This window comes from Gobio gobio (genome assembly GCF_949357685.1).
Source record: "Gobio gobio genome assembly, chromosome: 6".
Lineage (NCBI taxonomy): Eukaryota > Metazoa > Chordata > Actinopteri > Cypriniformes > Gobionidae > Gobio > Gobio gobio.
Genome location: NC_137102.1, coordinates 12,270,872 through 12,288,945, shown reverse-complemented (window position 1 = coordinate 12,288,945; position 18,074 = coordinate 12,270,872). Strand labels below are relative to the sequence as shown.

The 18,074-nt window shown below is 38.0% G+C and overlaps 1 protein-coding gene across 1 annotated transcript in view; it reads left to right on the top strand.

Moving 5' to 3' along the window:
- Positions 1–3,002: 3,002 nt before the first annotated feature.
- The window catches only part of pld1a (phospholipase D1a), a 39,395-nt gene continuing 24,323 nt past the window's right edge, over positions 3,003–18,074 (top strand). The window contains exons 1-11 of the mRNA XM_079820533.1: positions 3,003–3,142; positions 9,257–9,428; positions 9,890–10,059; positions 10,130–10,272; positions 13,842–13,953; positions 14,786–14,851; positions 15,181–15,239; positions 16,432–16,524; positions 16,848–17,000; positions 17,093–17,242; positions 17,520–17,603. Coding sequence (XP_079676659.1) covers positions 9,332–9,428; positions 9,890–10,059; positions 10,130–10,272; positions 13,842–13,953; positions 14,786–14,851; positions 15,181–15,239; positions 16,432–16,524; positions 16,848–17,000; positions 17,093–17,242; positions 17,520–17,603 — 1,127 coding nt within the window. The 5' untranslated portion in view covers positions 3,003–3,142; positions 9,257–9,331. The remainder of the gene's footprint in view (positions 3,143–9,256; positions 9,429–9,889; positions 10,060–10,129; positions 10,273–13,841; positions 13,954–14,785; positions 14,852–15,180; positions 15,240–16,431; positions 16,525–16,847; positions 17,001–17,092; positions 17,243–17,519; positions 17,604–18,074) is intronic.

Genomic DNA, 18,074 nt, shown 5'->3' with positions numbered 1-18,074 from the left:
CTGACCCTTCAAGATTCAGTAAAAAAATATTTTTTTTTTTATAGTGGGGCACTATGGCCCACAATGGTCTACTTAGTATGATGGCCCTGAGTTTTTTTTTATCATCGTTTTGTGTTAGACGTTCAGAGTTAGTGTGCTTCCTGTGATTAAGTGTTGTTAGTAGCAGATGGGCTCACGTGACAGTAATGAAACGAACTGTTATGCAAAGCCATTAAACTCTGTAACTTTTATTTTAATCTCTGTTTACTTTACATTGCACTGTCTTTCTTTATATTCCTCCACCTCTCTCCTGTGCACTTGAAGGTCTGCAGTTGAGCTGATATTGTTTTGTGTGTGTGAGAGAGACAGAGATGTTTGCTTGCGGCTGTGATAAATCGTAATGCCTGCCATTTGAGCAAAGGTATGGCCGCTCTGGCACACCCTGCCGTGGTAATTATTACAGACTCCATAGACTAGAGGTCCTGCATCAGACAAGGCGGAAAATTGAAAATATAAATGATTTATGGTGCTCAGAAGTCTATCTTTTCCTCTGTCTTTGTTGTTGGCCACAGAGCGTCAGATACGCTGGGATGTCCTTTAGTGTGGCGTCTTGCTCTTGTTCTTCAGTGATTAATCCATTTAGACACAGTGGAGTGGAACTCTCCTCACCATGGAAAATAGATGAATTGTTGAAGAGGAAGGGGCTTGAGGAAAATGCTTGCCGTTTGTTTGAGGAGCAGAACAATCTGCTCCAAGGGTGAACTATGGCCCTGACTGCTGAGCAGCCTGGAGATAAGTTGGTTTGGCATTTCGACCTCCAAGTATCAGGGACTACTTTGTCATTTTAACATACTGTAGCTGCAGCGACATCAGAGCTCATGCATGAGACCCCATAAACAGGAGTTTACACAGCTGTTACTGTAAATTAACAAATTCATACTTTTATTTAGCAAGGATGCTTTAAATTGATGCCTATAATGTTACATTATTAATCATATAATAAAAGATATTTATTGTTAATAATGTAAAGCTATTATTATGGGATCTCTGTCAATGCTTTCAGAATCTTTACTTTAAAAAAAGTTTGTTCCTGTATTTTTAAAATGAACATATTTTAATGACATTATATTTATTAAACAAACAAAATATTTTTTAATCAAAATAAACAGAAAATAGTACAAACTTTGCAAAGTTTGTTTTGAACAAGTATAACTTAGCTAAAGTATTTGAATAAATTAGTGCTGTCAATCAATAACATTTTCTACTAGATTAATCACATTTTTCTATGATTAATCGCGATTAAAACATATGTTTTTAATTTTTTTATAATGTAATAATTTCATTGTTAATCTCCAAATTAATGTAAAGACAGTATATATTAAATACTTGTTTAATGGCATATTTTTATTAATGATGGCCAGTCTCACTGATACTAATACAGCTATTTATGTCTCAATGAAAATGAGACACATTTTAAACATTAATTATAGCCATTCAACATTACAGTATAATTGAAAAGGCAAGGATTAAGCCTTAGTTCAATTAGGGCAAGCTTTTATAAATGTGCCCTATATAGCAAAAAACATCACTTATGTGCATCTTAAAACAAAACAATGGCACTCACATATTTTAAGAGGTGTCAGCGAAAGTTGCTTTCAGTTAAAACAACTCAGACATGCACTTTAGTCTGAGACTAGGCTTAAGCTTTTTCTTTGAAACCAGGGGCATAACTATTAATTTAAGTGAACTTAAAACAATCCTCACATAAACCCATAATGAATGTCATATTTACCCTTCCTAGCTGTCTAACAAGTAGGGAATATACAGAAATTCAAACAGTCTGCACTGCATTAATTAAAACAATAAAATATAGATGAATCCTTATTAAAGCTACTAAAGTTATTTAGTCAATTTTCTCCATTACTTTGCTTCTTTGGTTAACATGAACCTCTTGGGCGCCACTGTCCATGTACGAGGACATTATATTTGAGTGAATTTCTCTGACACTGACACCATACATGTCACAGTTTCGTCCACATCCACAGTCTGGATCCTGTAAAGAGCACATTCAGGGCTTTTCAGAGATACAATTTGTTTTGAGGTTTCACCTGGACAACAACTTCTCCTTGGTCTTTAAAAATGAATGATCAAATTTAGCACTCTTATGGAAATATGTTAATATTTTGTAATTACCATTTAAACCTGACACATTTTTTAATTGTTTGTTATGAATCAACATCTCAGGAAAATGTTATGGGGTTTCTAATCTAGTCATAAAACTTACAAAACACTGATTTCATAGAAGACACCAGGACTTAAATCATGTTTGACAGGCATTTTAGGAGACAAGAAGTGAATAGGGAAAGCAATTACACATCAATATTCCTATAAAATATTAGATATGAAAATGTTGCCAACTATTACGCCCATTATACACTTCTTTTTTCATTACATGTTGCTCCAAGAACACAAATAGAGGGTGGGAAAACCCATGTATGGCCATTTTACCCACATATTGCATAAAGTAAAAAAAAATGGTATATCAATACATTCCGTTATATCTTTCAAGACATAGTTGACAATTTGGTCATAGTTGACAATTTGGTTAAACAAAATCCTGAAACCTAAAAATGTATTGGTGAACGGGAAAAAAAATCCCATTGTTTCATGTAATTTTATTAGTCCTGGTGTCCACTTACAGCATGTAAACATATTTCTGAATGTTTTTATTTTTTTCCATTTGTTTCTTATGCTCTAAACAAGGTAATGACGTGAAAAAATTCAAAAAAATGTCTGGGTAATGACAGTATCACTCAGCAACATGTCCTCATTACAAACATTTCTACTCCATGGGAAGATATATCAGTCAGTCTGAATGCATAAAACAGATAAGGAGGGGAGGAGCATATTGTGACTTTCTGAACTTGATTGGCTGAGCGATTGTGACTGACACTTCAGAATCCAGGAAAGGCCCCGCCCCGTTGAAACACATTGGCCTATGACTGATCCCTCCACTGCCCTCCCTGTCTGTCCGTTTGCAGTCACAGAAAAGGAGAGAGACTCTTTTAACGCTGTCTGCGAAATTATGAGTTAGTGTTTTATTGTTGTAGGAGTCAAACAGCCCAGCTGATTTATCATGTGGGAATCACGTCTACCAGGGCAGGTCAGTGAAACTTTGTGCAGTTTGTTGTTTCATTCTCTGCTCCAAACTTGTGTCTCAGCTTGCAAAGTTAGAGGGAATGTCTTTCTGGTACCGATATGCCTTGGCTCCTGTCTCACACCACAGTGTGAGAGGCTTTTGTATCCATGGTGGAATGTGTGACCAGTGGCAGTGCACAAGAGAGAGGAAAGTCAACTTGGCTTTGCTCAGGCTCCAAAATCCCTTTCTTGTTTTTTTTTCAGCTGTGCTAAAGGGCAGGAATACAGTACACTACAATACACATTTAATATATAGTACATTTTAACTCAATTTATTATAAATAATAATGCAGTACACAATTTAGTGTTTTAAATGGCCCTCTTTGTTGTTTACTTATCTCTTGTACTTCAATCATGTCATTCATTAATCAGAATGCAAGAGACTTCTGACCCAGAGCTGCTGGGAACTGTATGCTATCTCTGACATGTGTAAAACGACATGATAGAACAACTGTAGTGCTGATTTGTTTAGTGAACACCGTCCTGTCATAAATTACCTTCAGGTACAAAGTGCGTTTGCTCTGAAAGCAGATCTTGATAAAAAGAAAAATCAGGCTTTTTTCACCATTAGAAGCATGAAACAGACTTCATGCTGAACTGCACATCAGGTTGGCAAGGACATTTTAAACTGTCTGCCATTCCATGACACAAAGCCCATCTTAATATGAAAGATGAATAGATTACTTTTGTTTGTGGCTTCATGTCTTACAATGGCAATGCATATATTTCCCACAACTCTTTAGTCTCATGCGTGCCCCAACACACACACGAGTGACTTCAGTGTCTGTAGCACAGTTTCTCGTAAAGCTCTAACCTGTGTGGTTGCATAATATTTTTTTTGCTCTCCTCGTCTCCATGACGAATTACAATGGGCAGGAACTTGTTGGCAGGAAGCAACAGCTGATATCCCATCCACAGAACATTCTCACTGACTTCTTCTCCCCTCGTTATCTGTGTACTTCTGTAGTTTAGTACGCAACATATACTATATATAATATCTGGGTATAATATACTATATCAAGAACATTCTTCTTGTTTTAAGAAATGTTTATTATTGTTCTTGGCAATCAAGACAATACTGAAAATGAAAGTGGGGGTGCATGTTGAAGTGTTTATTGGTTATATTAGCTTGGCTTGTCTAACAGGTAGAGCGCAGTTATTTTCTACAGTTCACTGCACGGCCGGCCTGGCTTTTATTTTGTTTCCTCTTCGAGAGAGCTGCTGGACAAACATTTTGCATATTGATGAACAAACTGAAGGCAAACTATTCCCTGGGTTGAAGTAAATGGTATTTCCCATAGTTTTAAATAATAGCTTAGTGTCATTGTATGTTTGGCTGCTTTTCAATATGTTTTGGGTTTAGTTTGCTTCAAATAGGTTAACTTCAAACATATGAGGAATTAGCCTCTACCATACAATACACGGAACAGAGTTTTGTCTGTTAAATCGTGTGTGTGTGTGTGTGTGTGTGTGTATACACAGTCAAACCAAAAATTATTCAGACAACAGATATAATTTTTTACTAGTGGGTGCAGGACACTATAGTTCATTAATGTAAGTGAGGACAGCAAAATAAGGTGAACTAAGACATTATATTATACCCAAAAATTCTTCCTACAGTGGACTACCATTAAAACTGATAAACATTTGGGACCAAAATAATTCAGACACTTTGACCTTTGACCAAGTGTTTTTCTTTAATTGCTAATGCGACCTTCTACACCACAGACTGAACAAAATGAAGCATTGCTTGGACATTGGTTGACCTAAATTGGTATTCTCTAATTGTGTACTTAAATTTAACAGCTGATTGGTTGATTGTAATCCATTTCATACCTTTCTATCAAAGTTATCAGACATTATCAAGATTAATTTGTTCTGACACAGTTTAACTCCGAGTTCTTGTCATATTTTATTACCATTTTCTAAACTACAGCGAATAAACTGTGATAATGTGAGAAAACAGTGTCTGAATGCATTTTGGTTTGACTGTATATCTTCTTGAAACCGTAAATATGCCCCCTTACTGCTCCATTCTGAGATTGTAAGGTTTGTGCTAGAAGATATCTAAAGAATCATAAAAATGCAATATTGTACCAACGGAGTGATGGCTGATGCTGATTCATTGCCCCCTCACTGACCTGCACATCTCTTTAAAGCTGCCTCTAAAGGTCAGTGCACAGGTGGGAGACACGCATGAGATACCACAGTCATGTTCACCAACACAGAGAGAATGAATAAGTCCTTCCTTCCATTAGTAACCTCTCTACCAGTACCACTATTGTTTACACTACCCACTAGACCGTCCTGTATATTTATAGTAAACACGGTGACCATAGACAGAAAATTTGTTATGTGTGGTATTTCTGTGGGAAATTTAGGGCTGTAATTGATTTGATCGAGGTAAATTGGAATGTCAATTTTTAATTGGAGCTTTCTAAAATAATGGCTACTATATAACCAGAGGAGCCAAAAGGATGTCAGCTGAAAAAGGAAGTTTAGATTTGATATTACAGAAATTTTTTCCGCATTTGAAACCATTTGTAGCGATCAATCGTTTACAGAAAGACCAGGAACGTACACTGAGAAAATGAACAGAATTCCAATTTCACATTAACTGAAAGAAAGTTTCGGAAAAAACGATGACATTGTTGTGAAGAATTTGCTAAATAAATATTGTGAGATGATTTGAAACAGACCAGTGTTGTCTCTTTGTTTGGGAATGGTTTTCAGGACTTTCTGCCTACTATGAGAGAGGATTGAAGGACTGAGTTTGTTTCTCCGAGTTAAACAGAGGCTTCCAAAGGTAGCTGGACTGGAAACGGTTACGTCATATCGAGTTCAGATTTTCCAAAGAGCCACACCTCGCACTGTTAGACTCGTCTTATGTAAGTTGGGAAGTTTAGACGTTTCAGCTTCTCTCTAACATGCATTATTTCTCTTTCACATGTTTTAAATTGCCATTATGCGATCAAACTGAATAGACCAGCTTGTATCTGTAGATTCTGTACTCTGCAGCCCACTGCAACCAGCCAATGAGAGGAGAAAATGTTCCATTATGTTTAATAGAAGGTTTTGTTGGGTAGTTACAGAGAGAACATGCACTTGGCAGCAAAACTACTGCAGTCTATAGGAAAGCAAAAGCAACTGAAGTCTTTGTGAGAGAAATCGAGAGCAGCTCTGTGTTTCCTCTTATTTTCTCTAATAATGATATTTTTGTTTTAAGAACACAAATGTTGACTTTATGTTCTGTGAAAGGCTTGGAAGAATAGTGTTGGTGGTTCCATTTGTTTCAGTGAACTTGTCGATGTGAATTGTGTTTTGTTCGTAATAAGCGTTGACTCAGCTGCCAAGTTTCAGCATTTTTCTTTAATATTTTTGACTCATTCTTTTTGCCTTTGTACTTTATACCGTGTTGCTCTATATTGTTTCCTTCATGGAACTCTCTATTTTAGACACAAAACCCACATCTGCAATTATCGAGCTATTGAAGCACTCCTACACATAAATTATGAACTGTTTTGGTGACGATTTTGCACTATGTTTAATGGTTTCAGTGGCTTATGATCACTCTGTTGTGGCATTCCCACTTTATGGTGACTGTATTTATAGTTTCAGGTGGGTCACCAATCCTATCAACTTCAGAGATCTGAATTCATGTTCTTCAACCTCTCGGTTATGCCACTAACTAATGTTAAAGGAATATTAAGGCATGAGCAGTGAACAGCTTCTTGGATTTTGTATTTCTGAAAACAATTATCACTGATTCCTGAACTGTTTTGGGGTTTGGGGAATTTTCTTGGTTTTGCTCCCAGTGATATTGCAGAAAACAGGATGTTGGCCTCCTTTTTTAATTGCTGTTTTTGTGTGAGAATGACACTGACCTGAACTTGTGTGTATTATTAGAATAATATTCACTGAAGGGAACCCATGCTCTACAAGAGAAGACATTTAACCTCTGACCTTTGGCCTGATTGAAAGAGGAAATGTTTTAAATAGAAATGAGCAAACTAGGGGGTCAATGTTTGGCTGGTTAGCATGGATCAGTCATTCTATGCCAAGACTGCACCATTTGCAAAATGCATCACCCATTCTCTTTTATGCCCAAAGGCTGCATTTATTTGATCAAAAATACAGTAAAACAGTAAATATTGTGAGATATTATTACAATTTAAAATAACCTTTCTGTTTTTTAAAGTTTTCCAAAGCTGAATTGTCAGCAGTCATTACTCCAGTGTCCAGTCTTCAGTGTCAATATGCTGATCTGGTGCTCAAGAAACATTTCTTACTATTATCAATGTTGAAGCAATTGTACTGCTTAAAAAAACGTGATTTTTTTTCGAATTAATAGAAAGTTCAAAAGATTTTATTTTCAAATTAATTGTGTCCTTGTTGAATAAAAGTACATTATACACCCAGATCAGGCATAATATTATGTGTTGTATTGTGTTGGTGCCCCTTTTGCTGCCAAAACAGCCCTGACCCGTCGAGGCATGGACTCCACTAGACCCCTGAAGGTGTGCTGTGGTATCTGCCACCAAGATGTTAGCAGCAGATCCTTTAAGTCCTGTAAGTTGCAGGGTGAGGCCTCCATGGATCGGACTTGTTTGTGCAGCACATCCCACATATGCTTGATTGGATTGAGATCTGGGCAGTTTGGAGGCCAAGTCAACACCTCAAACTCGTTGCACCTTAAACCATTCATGACCCATTTTTGCTTTGTGGCAGGGCACATTAATCTGCTGATAGGCCACAGCCACCAGGGAACACGTTTCCATGAAAGGCTGTACATAGTCTGCAACAAAGCAATTAGGTAGGTGGTACGTGTCAAAGAACTATCCACATGGATGGCAGTTTCCCAGCAGAACATTGCCCAAATCATCACACCGCCTCTGCCGGGTTGCCTTCTTCCCATAGTGCATCCTGATGCCATGTGTTCCCCAGGTAAGCGACGCACGCGCACCCGGCCATCCACATGATGTAAAAGAAAATGTGATTCATCAGACCAGGTCACCTTCTTCCATTGCTCCGTGGTCCAGTTCTGATGCTCACGTGCCCACTGTTGGCGCTTTCAGCGGTGGACAGGGGTCAGCATGGGCACCCTGACTGGTCTGTGGCTACGCAGCCCCATATGCCACAAACTGCGATGCACAGTGTATTCTGACACCTTTCTATCAGAACCAGCATTAACTTCGAGCAATTTGAGCTACAGTAGCTCGTCTGTTTGATTGGACCACACGGGCCAGCCTTCGCTCCCCGCATGCCCCCATGATGACCCTGTCGCCGGTTCACCCTTGTTCCTTCCTTGGACCACTTTCGATAGATACTGACCACTGCAGACCGGGAACACCCCACAAGAACTGCAGTTTTGACAGGTGCTGTGATGAAGAGACAATCAGTGTTAATCACTTAATGTTATGCCTGATTGGTGTATAATATAATATCATTATTTTACAAAGGTTTTTAAAGACTAAAGAACATTTAATTACATTATGATGTTACATAAATGTACCAAACACAATGGAAATAAGACGCATGTTAATTTCTGAATGGAAAAAGAATCTGAAAAAAAAACATTGGTTTGCTTTACAAACTAATCAAATGTAATTAGATTGGAGCTGGTTTTGCTTCAGGACCCAGAATTAAACATCCAGTAAAATTGGACAACACGGTACTGGAGATGTTTATCATACGAAATTGAATTTCAGTATTTTATGCACTTGGCAGGCAATGATTAATTTACTAGTAAATCAGTATTTAATATTCATTATTCATTTTCAAAAATGAGTGCATGTCACACAACCCGTCTAAAACTAATTTTAGCTTCTGAAAAGTCACAGATGATTTTGATCCAAAAACTTGATTGGATGCATAAAACTTGACATCGCCAGCAAAAGATTCTCCTTCCTTTTTTAGAAGTTGCGAAACTTAGTTTGCAATTCTAATTATGCATGATTATTTGGTTAGTTATTATATTTTGATGATATTTAGTATTGTTTTTTCTTTCTACAGTAGCTGAGAACCATATTTTTACGGTATTGACTGGACATGTCATGTGTGTCTTTGTGTGTTCAAACAGGCAATGCTGGCCTTTCAGGCTGAAGAGTGCTGAATGTGAGCCTATAAGAAGGAACTCAATCGGATAAAAGCAAACATGAGTGACACTGTGGAGAACCTGGACACCAGGGAACTGGGGTTATCAGATGCTGAGGAGGAACCTGAAGAGGTGGACAGTGAGTTCAACACTTCAGGTATTACCCTTTGGTATTCATTATTTTCTGTCATTGGAAGTATAGTGTGTAGTGCACTTTTTCTGTCCTGGTATGTGATTGGCTATTATTATTATTACTTAAACTTCCTGTTTGAAAACGATGCCTGATTAAGGTCACATGACCGAAAGTCTTTATTAAATTAATTAAGATTTGCAATCAGTGTGCAGAATACATCTATTTATTTAGTTTAGTAGTACAAGTGAAACTGGAGAAATAGGATTTGTTTTGCCCATAATTTTTAATTCAGGAAGTGATAAAGAGTTACAATAGTTCTGTCTAATCAGGGATCTGGGCTAGGGGGGACTTGTGTAAAAGGGAGTGACGTGAGGACAACTGTGTGACATGATGAGGCACGTCACAACAAGTATTCAGCGCACACGCAATCTGGAGCTCGCATTCCCTGCAGGCATGCCTCAGACCGCACTGTTGTTTTCCTACAGGAGCTTCCTGTATCCCTTTCTCTGCCGTGTACGGGACAGTTGGCTTTAAAGAGACCGAAGCACAGGTGTACCTGATCTCTGCCCCCATCACAGCCAAGATCCTAGATGTGGAACGCTTCACCAGGGCCCCAGACCGCTTCAAAATCTCCAAACACAGAGGCGTGTCCAAGGTCGGTGGAGAGTACACTAGTTAAAATGTTGAAAGATGTCGTAGGTCTCACATCACTGCTGTGTCCACAGGCAATGCCATCCGTGTTTAAGATAGAGCTCAAACATGGGAACTTCACCTGGATAGTCAAGAGAAAAGAAAAGCACTTCATGGATCTGCACAGAGAGCTCCTGCGATATAAGACCCTCATGAGGATCCCACTGCCCACCCGAAGGTCAGACCCTCACCCTACAGATAAACTCACTAAGTTAACTGTTGGACTAAATGCAAAACATTTTGTAAGAAGTTCACACAAACCACATTTGCAAATGCAAATGACCACATCGCATTTGTAGTATAAATGCTACATACACACTGGACAATATAAAAAGACTGCTTATCTATCAATCAGCAGTTGTGCAAAAAAGTGTTTAAAACTTTCAATGATTTTTTTTTGGATGAACCTAAATAAATAATTATTAATGAAAATAGTTTATTAAAAAGCTGTTTTTTTTTTTTTACTATTTGTTTTTCTCATGCAGTTGCTGCATGCAGTCAAACTGATAAAAAGTGACCGTAAATACTTTTATATTACAATATTGAAAAATATATATCAGACTTTCCACAAACATATTAAGCAGCACAAGTGTTTTCAACATTGATAATAATAAGAAATATTTATTGAGCTGCAAATTGGCTTATCAGGATGATTTTTGAAGGATCAAGTGACATTGAAGACCGGAGTAATGATGCTGAAAACTCCGCTTTGTCATCACAGGAATAAATTGTAGTTTAAAAAAATATAAAAATTGAAGACCGTTATTTAAATTTGTAATAACATTTGACGATATTACTATTTCATTTTTTTTTTTAAGGAACACGCCGACTTTTTGGGACTTTAGCCTTTAGCTTATTCACTGTATCCCCCAGAGTTAGATAAGTCCATACATACCATTCTCATTTCTGTGTGTGCCATAACTCTGTCTGACTAGCCTAGCTTAGCACAAAGACTGGAGGTAAACGGCTCCAGCTAGCCTACTGCTCAATAAGTGACAAAATAACGCCAACATTTTCCTATTTACATGTTGTGATGTGTATAGTTACATCGTGTACTAAGACCGAAGGAAAATGAAAAGTTGCTATTTTCTACACCGATATGGCTATAATAATAATATGTTTATTTTTTATAGCGCCTTTCAAGAACCCAAGGTCGCTTCACAATGTAGTACAATCAAATGACAATCACAATTACAGCCAGCCTGCTCATTATTACAAATAAACAAGCAGATGGAGACAACAAACAACTACAGATTATTAACATAAGAAGTTATAGAATCAAAGAGAACATTAAATACAATAAAGAAGTCATATAACATAAAATGAAAAGTGTGAGATCACTTGAAGGCAGAGAAGTAGAGAGAAAAATAATTATTTACTGAAGATAGAGAAAAGATGAGCTTTAAGTTGAGATGAGTTTTAGGAACTATACTATCATTCCTGCGTAATGATCAAGGAACTGTGTGGCAGGCGCAATGATTTTACGCAGCGCCTGAAAATAGTCCCCAGCACGCTCTCTGTGCAAGCAGGTTGTCACGTTGGTTATGGTGACGAAAGTTAGCCTATTTTCAGGTGCTGCGTAATATCATTGCGCCGCTGCACCCATGGTACTATACAAAGTTCCTTGATCATTACGCAGGAATGAGAGAATAGTTCCTAACCATATCGGTCTAGAAAATTGCAACTTTTCATTTTCTGTCGGTCTTAGTACACGATGTAACTATAGACATCACAACATGTAAATAGGAAAATGTTGGCATTATTTTGTCACTTATTGAGCAGTAGGCTAGCTGGAGCCATTTACCTCCAGTCTTTGTGCTAAGCTAGGCTAGCGGTGGATGCGTCAGACAGAGTTATGGCACACACGGAGATGAGAATGGTATGTATGGACTTATCTAACTCTGGGGGATACGGGGAATAAGCTAAAGTCCCAAAAAGTCGCCGTGTTCCACTAGGCTTGCTACGATAGTCGGTGTTGCCGGTGTTACCGGTGTCCAGACTCCACACCGGTTACATCACTTGCCCACCGTGGCACCGCCCACCGTCTTTTTTTTTTTTTTTTTATAGTAATAAAATAATTTACTTCAGTTAGAGAACAGACAATACAAATAAAAACTGAACGTGTCTGCTTAATAAAGCAGGATCCGACCGTGAGTCTCGGCAGCGGCAGGAGTCATTCATCAGATTTAAGAGTGAGGAGCTGACTGAGATGATCGCGGAAGATTTGGTTTCAAAGCGAAACGTAAAAGCGCCTATTTAAGGGAGTTTGTCATTTGTTTTGTTGTTGTGTTTTTCATTAAAAATAATAGGCTAATGAACCCACAATTCAAGCAACCCGCAGCCGAATTGGCGCTAATTAAAAACCGAAAGTAAAATGTGCACGGCCGCACAGAGCGCGCATTGTTTACTTTCGCCTGGCTCCGCAGCGCGAGCCTCCGCGCTACGCTGCTGCGCGGATTTATTTTTGCCGCGCGCACCCTCGCGCTCGTGCGGGCGCGTCGAGTATAAACGAGGCTTTACGGACGAACTAACAGTGTGCATTCATGGCGTGCATCTCAATCATAGACTGATCAATGCTAGATCAGTGCCCTGACTACTGAACTAGGGAACTGATTGAGACGCACCCATGGCCTCACAGAGCGCGCATTTACAGACGAGCGGTCATTCACGGTGTGTGCGCACTGGCGCGTTTTCAGTTCAGAGCGGTCGTGTGCATGTTACTTTCGGTTAGATAGAATTAGTGATTTAAAAGCCTCCGCCGGTGATACCGGTATTACCGGTGTTGTCACACATCAATTAACCGGTGGGAAAATTTCCTCACCGTCACATCCCTATGTTCCACAAATAAAAGCATCCTTGGTGAGCATGAGAAACTTCATTCATAAACATTAAAAAAATCTTGCAGACCCCAAACACTTGAATTGTAGTAAATATGTGGCTATCTGAAACACTCTACACGTTATTTTTTTTAATAAGTAGGCTACTTTCATAACATATCAGCAAAAATAATGTTTATAGTTAAGATTATAGTAACATCATGCCTTTAATTCATGTGTCTTTAATTCAAGTTTATTTCAGCTTGTGTATTGATTGTTAATATGGCATTTAATAACATAGACGGGAAGGGAAATCTTTTCATGTTTATCTCAAATAAATTACCTCAGATTTTAAGTTAAATCATGAGAATGCTCCACTCAGGATCACATGATTATAAATCCGCAAGCTACTTTCTTCTACCTTACTCTAACAGCCTTGTGAGAAATACCTTCCTGAACGGATTCAGTCGCTCCCTTTCATTTGGAATGACTCTGAGTAGCGTTCTCTTCTCACTGTGCCTATTCAGCTCTCAAAAATGCTGTTTGAAATTCACTCCTGATCACAAATGGTTACAGGAGATGCATTAGAGATCCATGTTACTACTTGGTGTAAGCGGTAATGCGTCTCGCATGACCACTTGTGATTCAATGGCCCTAGACGGCTCTTAATACCACGAGTAAAGGAGGCAGATCAGTTAATACTCTTCTCATTCTTATAGAAGCTATTCTTCTCACTCCCTCTACACTCCCTTTTTCCTGTAGATTTTTTTTTCTAAGTATCTGATTTATTTTTCTTTCTCTTCTTCTCCCCTGTTCTCTTCCATTTTGTTTAGCTTTTCTCAGATTTCATGGCTATTCATTCTCGCCATTCACTCTTTTGCTATTGTTATTCCTTGTTTTTCTCTCAGACTATGATATCTCTGTCTTTTAGCCATACTGAGAGAAGGAAGAGCGTAAAGAGGAGCGAGGTGAGGCAGATGCCTGCACTGCCTCGGGGAGGCAGGGACGAGTTGGCAAGAGAGGAGCAAGTGTCGAGTCGGAGGGTGAGTCACTCCAACATGCTTACTGCATCACCAACCCATGACAGGAAGTGTTTACAGACAATTTTTTTTTTTTTTTTTTTTTTTTTTTTTTTTTTTGCTTTTATTTTGTTCAGTTTAGGATTGACACATAATAGTTACAATGGTAAAATAATGTATACACATATATAGTAATATATACACATACGTTTACAGACAATTTTGAGCATGATGTAATCTGCATCATCACAAGGCGTGTGAGTCTGTGGTCAGGTCTATCCCACACAACGTCATTAACATGTTTTAGTGGTATCTGAGCGTGTATAACAATACACTGATTGTCATATCTAAATGTGAGTCACATGAGAATATTCTCATAATCTACTGATGTAATTTGTAAGTGTCCAGCTGTTGAGTAAAGCTAAATTCTGCTGACTTTTTCAATGGCCTGAGTTTCTTTCAGCCAGTACATTAAGGCTTCACTTTCATAATTAATATTCACAAGCAGGACGTTCAGCTTAGTAGCACTTGTGAATTGCAGCATATAGACACCAATAAAAATTGCGACAATTTATATATGCCTCAGAATATACTGTATATTCTTAATAAATAACTACTTTTATTAATAACATTAAGAAACATTATGTAATGCTTATATATGCTATATGTTAGTATAGATTAGATATTTAAAGTACATTTACATTGGTAAAATAATTGACAGTTAGATTTAATATTTCAAAAATATTTTGGAGACTTTGAATTCCATTTTTATTTTCTGAGATTTACTATTATCCAGAACTGGTGCAACAGAATCAAACTTTTAAAAGCAACTAACATGTGTGTTTTCTTTTTGCAGAAACAACTGGAAGACTACCTAAACAAGCTGCTGAGGATGGCAATGTACCGAAAATATCACGCCACCGTAAGCTCACACTTGATTAGGGAGTTCAGGCCCTGATGGAGCTCATGTTGAGTTATCTTAAATGAAGCATCAGCGTGAGGATCGATATTACAGATGGAGACTGTGTGTCCTGAGCGTGTTAATGTGCAGCTCTTTCTCTCAGCTCAGTGCTTTTCCAACGGCTTTAATCAAGGACATCCGTAATTCTCTCAAATTCCTTCCTTCGTTCCCTCTCTTCCTCTTTAATACCCTCCGAGGGTCAATATAGTTGAGGATTTAGTGTAACTTCTTTTAAATGAAGCTGCATTTCTGTCTCACTGGTTTTAAGCAGAATTGTTTCTCTTTTCCAGATGGAGTTTATTGATGTAAGCCAGTTGTCCTTCATCCAGGACTTGGGCCCTAAAGGCTTGTGAGGAGACACTCTTTTTACTTTATTGCCTCACACTGGTCATTTGTTTTATCATTTTAAGGTGAAATATATTGCATAAAGCAAGGCCGTAACCATGTCTTGAACATTGGGGGGGACCAATTTTGTTATTTTTATAAAGAAACAGAACAGTGAACAAAATTCTAGGTCTAATGCTAGTTGGGAAATTATCATTTTTGGGACTATTTGCAAATAATATTTGCATTAATTTGCTTCAAATATATCGTTAGTCTTGAGATTCTTCCCGTTGGTGAATAAATACATAGATCTGCATTTAACATTTGAATTCCTTAGTGGTCTGGTGGTAGAATTTGTGTAAACCATGTCGAAGGTTACAGGTTCTAGTTTTTGTTGTTTCTTCATTAAAATCGAAGATGTTCAATGATTGTATATTAAGAGCATGGGCACGCTTGTGTGCATTTTGTTTTATGTTTTCACCGGAAAGAATAGATATCCCCGTAATGACATTAAGCGATATATTGACACGCTTGTCTGTGTGAAGACTGTGCATGAGCCAAAAGAGAACATAAACCCCGCCTACTTTGATTTAATTGGCCATCGCAATCATTTTGACATTGACGAGCGCAGTTAGACCTGAGGCAGACCAGACTAAACATGTAACTTTTAAAACTTTTTGTCATCCTAACATACAGAGCGCTGTAAAATCATGAATAGAGTGCAGGAGAGCAGTGCAATAGTTTCAAATATTGGGGGGGACAATTTGGCCATTTATAATTATTGGGTGGGACTTGTCCCCCTCAATGTCTATGGAGGTTACGGCCCTGGCATAAAGTAAATTAAACTTTGTTTATTTAGGATTTCTCTGGATTAATTTAATATTGATTGGCATTCATTTGTTTTTACATTTGTAACAGTAGTTTCAACTAAGCTTGTTAAGCACAAAGTACCATAATGTGTCAGGATGTTTTTTCTGGATGCTTGACAAATCACAAATGTTCCCATGATGTTTACATACCAGAAGTCATGAGAATTTGGGAGGGGAAGTGCTTGTCATGAAAATGTCGCAATGAAAAAATTTGATGCTCCTAAAATGTTTAATCTTTTGAAACATATAATCTATAATCTTATTTATCATCTGAAATGACACAATATTTGTAATGTATTTTATGATACTCACCCTTTTAACTCGCTCATACAAACCTGTATCTTTCAGAGAAGGCATTGTTTATAAAAGGTCAGGAGGTCACCGTATCCCAGGCATGAACTGCTGTGGCCGCAATGAAGTCTGCTACCGCTGGTCCAAGAGGTAATTATTGTATGTGAGGTAAAGCATTCATGCAGTGAGGCTGTGCTCTTTACTTTGAGCTTTAACATTTGTGAGACTCTTTAAAGCAATGTTATCTGTGAAATACACAATTCAGATAGAGCGAACACACACACATACACACACCGTACATTCTCTTTGAGTCTAGCAAGCTGTTTATCTCTGCTCCACTGATACCGTGCTACTTTCGTTCTCTGATTAAACTGACACTGTATCGCTGACTTCCACCGCTCTCTGTATAATAATGCTTTAGACAAGCATACTTTAGGTGTCTAATTATGAATTCTTTTGTGCTCTCTGTTTAGGTGGCTTGTTGTGAAGGACTCTTTTCTGCTGTACATGAAGCTGGACACTGGTGCCATTTCATTTGTCCTTCTGGTGGACAATGAGTTCAGCATCAAAATGGACTCCAAACAGACAGAGACCAAGCATGGAGTGAGCATTGAGAACCTGTCCAGGTGTGTTCACTTAGTCATAAAAATGTAATGTCACTTAAAAGGGTCTCTCTCAGCTTGTAGACAAATTGTGTTTGTTTTTGTGTCTTGTGTAGGAAACTAGTTCTGAAATTTAACAGCTACAGACATGCACGGTGGTGGGGTCAGTCCATTGAAAGCTTTGTCCGGAAACATGGGAAGGCCTTTTTAAGGACCCACCGCTTCGGATCTTTTGCCAGGGAGGAGGAGAACATACCCTCTAAATGGTATATTTCATCTAAGAGTTCACCCCAAAATAACCGCATCATTTACTCTCCCTCATTTAGTTTCATACCTGTATGACTTTCAGGTCATAATGTTGTTGTTTTTTTGTAGTACATGCTGTGAAAGACAATGGGGTCCAATGTTGTTATACAGCATTTTAATGACATGAGGGTGATTTAAACAATGACAGAATTTTCATTTTTCAATAAACTTTCCATTTGGCTTTTTATTTGACCCTTTACTCTGTGATATCTAAGAAAAATAAATTCAATTGTCCAGGTATGTGAATGGCAAAACCTACATGGAGGATGTTGCAAATGCACTGGAGGAGGCCAAAGAGGAGATCTTCATTACAGACTGGTGGTATGTACTCACTGTTTACCCTCCAAGAAGAAAACAACATGTTCAGGCAGACAGATGGTCTCGGCCCAACTCACACTATTTGTTGAGTCAATGTTGCTATCGTGGGCTGGACAGATCGCTTCAACAAACAGAACAATGTTTTGATAAGTTCAGAGTCACTATGTTTACATTTTTCTGGGAAATTAACCTAAAATATGCGTAGTTGTGTGTGTGTGCATATCAGCTGTGATTGGAGGAAGCACATGACATGCATGTATTTGTTTGAGGGGGCACCGGTGGCAGTCAATGCTCATTTAAGTGAGACAAATCATGACCAGGAAAAAAAAAACAAGAAAAACATTCTAACTCCTTCATAGTTCTTTGTATAAGTTTAAATTGGAATAGTCTAGTGGTTCAGTTTTTTTTAGGTGTCAAATGTTTATGCAAGAAAAGAGTCACAGTTAACTGTCAAACTTTGACAGAAAACAAGGC